This window comes from Phytophthora infestans, genomic scaffold, assembly GCF_000142945.1.
Source record: "Phytophthora infestans T30-4 supercont1.314 genomic scaffold, whole genome shotgun sequence".
In the NCBI taxonomy this organism is placed as follows: domain Eukaryota; phylum Oomycota; class Peronosporomycetes; order Peronosporales; family Peronosporaceae; genus Phytophthora; species Phytophthora infestans.
Genome location: NW_003303445.1, coordinates 3,031 through 6,432, shown reverse-complemented (window position 1 = coordinate 6,432; position 3,402 = coordinate 3,031). Strand labels below are relative to the sequence as shown.

Below are 3,402 nucleotides of genomic sequence, written 5' to 3'. Positions count from 1 at the left end.
TCAAATGTGGAAGCGTATCCAGGACTTGGTGCGGAGCTTGCTCAGCCCACGAGAGAGCTGCGCAATGTCACACACTCGCCACTTCTTACCTTCTTCTATTTTATGCTCAAGTCCATGTGAGTGAATATCGAACCAAGAAACCGAACATTTACGCATTTCAGCAAGTAGACAGACGAAGCTGAAGCAATTCATGCTCGACAAAGTCAAGCACCCCCGACGGCCGCCCACGAAAACGCTGAAGAATATACGGCGCCGCTGAGAACTAAGCCCAGCGCACCAGGCTCACGAGATCCTACACGCCCTCGGGTTTGCTCGTTGCGCGCATGCTCTACCCGCAGAAGAGCTTTGCAGCGCACTGGTCGATGGTCGAAGATGGCGCCGTTCTTGCTGGCAGCTTCGGACGCTTCATGAGCCGCAACCGCTGCCAGGATATCCTGAGAGATCTCCACTTCGTCGACAACCAGGGCGAACGGAACAGGGACAAGCTGTGGAAACGGCGACCGGTAATTGCCAAGCTTCAGCAGCGTTTCCTGGAGGGCTGGTCGCTGCCTGGTGTTTTTTCTTTTGATGAGGGGGTATTACCAGCCACGTCTAAGCGGAACACGACGAGAATGTTTATGCCTGATAAACCACACCGATACGGGTCGAAGATGTTTATGACGTGCGACTCGAGGACAGCCTATTGTCACAGGTAAGCATCTGAATGTCGTAAGATACGCCATCAACCATTCTGACCGACTTCTATGTCGTATCTTACCAGATTCGAAATGTATGCAGGCAAGCGCACGTCAGACGCTGACAACAGCACTTCAGTTGACCTCTTGACAGGTGCAGCTGCTGTGGTCAGGAACCTGAAGATTGTACTTGCAGAAAACAAGCGACAACGGTGGTGCGCGGTTGTTGTAGACAGATACTACTCTTCTCTTCTCCTTGCAATCGAGCTGCTGAAGATGAACGTTTACGTTATTGGTACTATCATGGTCAACCGTCTCGGGCTGGACAAGAACCTCCAAGTAAAGAGAGCAACGCGCCCGGCGAACATTCCACGCGGCACGCTTACCTTTTCACGTTCGGTTGCAATACCATCCATGATTGCTTTCCACTGGTGGGACCGCAAGCCGGTCCACTACCTGTGTACAGGCGCAACGATGGCGCCGTCAACGATTGAGCGGAAGGTGAAGCAGGTTGGGGCAATTACGGTGCCATGCCCAGCCGCCGTAAGCGACTACCAAGGTTGGATGGGTGGAGTTGATGTGCATGATCAGCTCCGCCTCCAAGCCTACTCGCTTCAAACATCTACTAAGTTCAAGAAATATTATAAAAGCCTATTCTTAGGCTTCGTCGATCTCGCGTTAGTCAATGCCTACATCTCCCACACCGAGGCTGCGAAGATAGCTGGTATACCAGCTATGAAGCGTCGCGAGTGGTACGGCGTCCTCCAAAACCAGCTCCTTCAACTGAAGACAGAAGACTTCACCGGTGTAGTCGCAACGCCATCACCTTCAGCGCAGAAACGTAAGCGTACTTCGCGGCTTACACATGTCTTGGAGCAGTGTGAGGACTGGGTGATGGTCTCCAATGTGCAGAAGCGTCGCCAGCGCTCCTGCAAGGTGTGCGCGTTGTTGAAAATCGACCGCAAGAAGAAATCTTACGCGACAACCTTCTATTGTGAGCGATGTTCGATCGATGATGCCAAGTGTTGGCTCTGCAACAAGATCCGGCGAGAATACAAAGGGGTGGCGAAGACGTGCTTCGAAATCTGGCACGACGATTTGATGCCGGCCAGAGCATACCGTCGAACTTGGGGAAGCGGATTGTGATGCGGCGACCCGGACAAGAAGCAGGATAACGGCAGAAGACTCGCCGAGAGATCCAGCTGCGAGGTGACGAAGCCGATGATGAGGCTGAGTCGCGTAGCAAAGACGATTGCGAACTTGATGAGTCCTTTGCTAGTAATGCACAGAGCCTTGAATCAATGTGTATTCTACGTTTCGTGTTTGCAAATGACAGGCCAAATGATCGGACTTTCTTTTCTAGTCAGTGCTGGCTCGTGGTAAGTTACGACATACATAGCTAAATAATGCAAACAAAGCTGTATAAGCTACGTCATTGCACGAAGGACCTGTTGACAACTTATACCCCATCCCCTAGGGCTTTCTTTGCCCCATACAGTTATTCAGCTTCAGCACTAAGTCGTAAGATACGACGTACAATAAGCCGTCCGGTGCCCTCATTCCTGGGAGTCGAGGGGTTAATTGCCAGTCCATGACATTAATCAGTAGACGAGTAGTAATAGCATTTCAAGAATAAAATAGTAATGAATTGTTATTATCCTACTTAAAGCGTAATACAGTATTACATTCGACAAGGAGTCTCGAGTTAGAAGTGTTGTGCGATGAAGTGGGGGGGGGGGTGAGCTATACACAAGCTGAAAGTACATGATAAAAGAAACGATCGGATTGTAATGGTCTGACCCTCTCCTTCACTTTCATAACGTCCATCCTTCCCGACAATAGCCTCCAACGAAAAGAAGAAGCCGTGCTACGGACAAGTTCCATTTCATCTTGATGCTGCAGATCTCGAAGCTGCCAAAGACATGGGCTTTTTGAACTCCACGGTGTCATACTGTCTGCCAGCGATAGCCTCGCTGCCCTTGGTCTCCTCGTCTAGTATGACCTCGTGCACCTCCCACCATCCGACCTTGTCTAGTTGTCCTTTTTAAGGTGCTGCACCTTGCTCGACAGGCGGCTGGCTTTTTTTTCTACGTGCGGCTTGAGCTGCAACCGCCTTCGGACCGCAACCCACTTTTTGCGCTTCGAGGTGGCCCTTTTAGCTTGGTGCACGAGCTGAATGTAACATGGCACCTCCAGCAAGTCTTTGGTCTTCCCTCGTCCTTTGGACGACCTGGCTTTTTTCTTCGATACATGGCGCAAAACTGGGGCCATTGCAGGTAAAGAAAATGAAAGTGTTAGCAGTTGAATACAATACATGCACACGTATATTGCTTTAGCTTTTAACCAACTTCACTCATGGCTTTCTTGGCCATTGCGATATGTATGTACTAATATAAGTAAATGTATAATACTATCACTGACCTCAGTGATTGTAACGCTTACTATTTTCTGTAATCTCAGTGATAATCACTGAGATACGGAAATTCATCCTTTTGTGTGACATGTAGGAGGAAGGGCGATGTCCCATTGTATTTGGCGGTAAGAATCAAAGTGTGTGTTTGTATGAAGACGTCCGATCCAAAATTTAAAATCAGATCGATGCGGCGTGTCATCCCTCGGCGAGGAGGGGAAAACCGTTGAGGGGGTGGTGATCAGGGGTTAATGGTAACTCCAAAATCGGTGCAGCTTAATATTGTGAAAATATCACCTGTAGACCAGTTAATATAAA

The 3,402-nt window shown here is 49.4% G+C and overlaps 1 protein-coding gene across 1 annotated transcript in view; it reads left to right on the top strand.

Moving 5' to 3' along the window:
* Window positions 1–2,924: 2,924 nt before the first annotated feature.
* Window positions 2,925–3,402, top strand: part of PITG_21530 (major Facilitator Superfamily MFS) — a gene marked incomplete at both ends in the record, with an annotated part of 2,308 nt that continues 1,830 nt past the window's right edge. Inside the window, one exon of the mRNA XM_002894976.1 lies at window positions 2,925–2,950. Within this exon, the coding sequence (XP_002895022.1) occupies window positions 2,925–2,950 (26 nt within the window). The remainder of the gene's footprint in view (window positions 2,951–3,402) is intronic.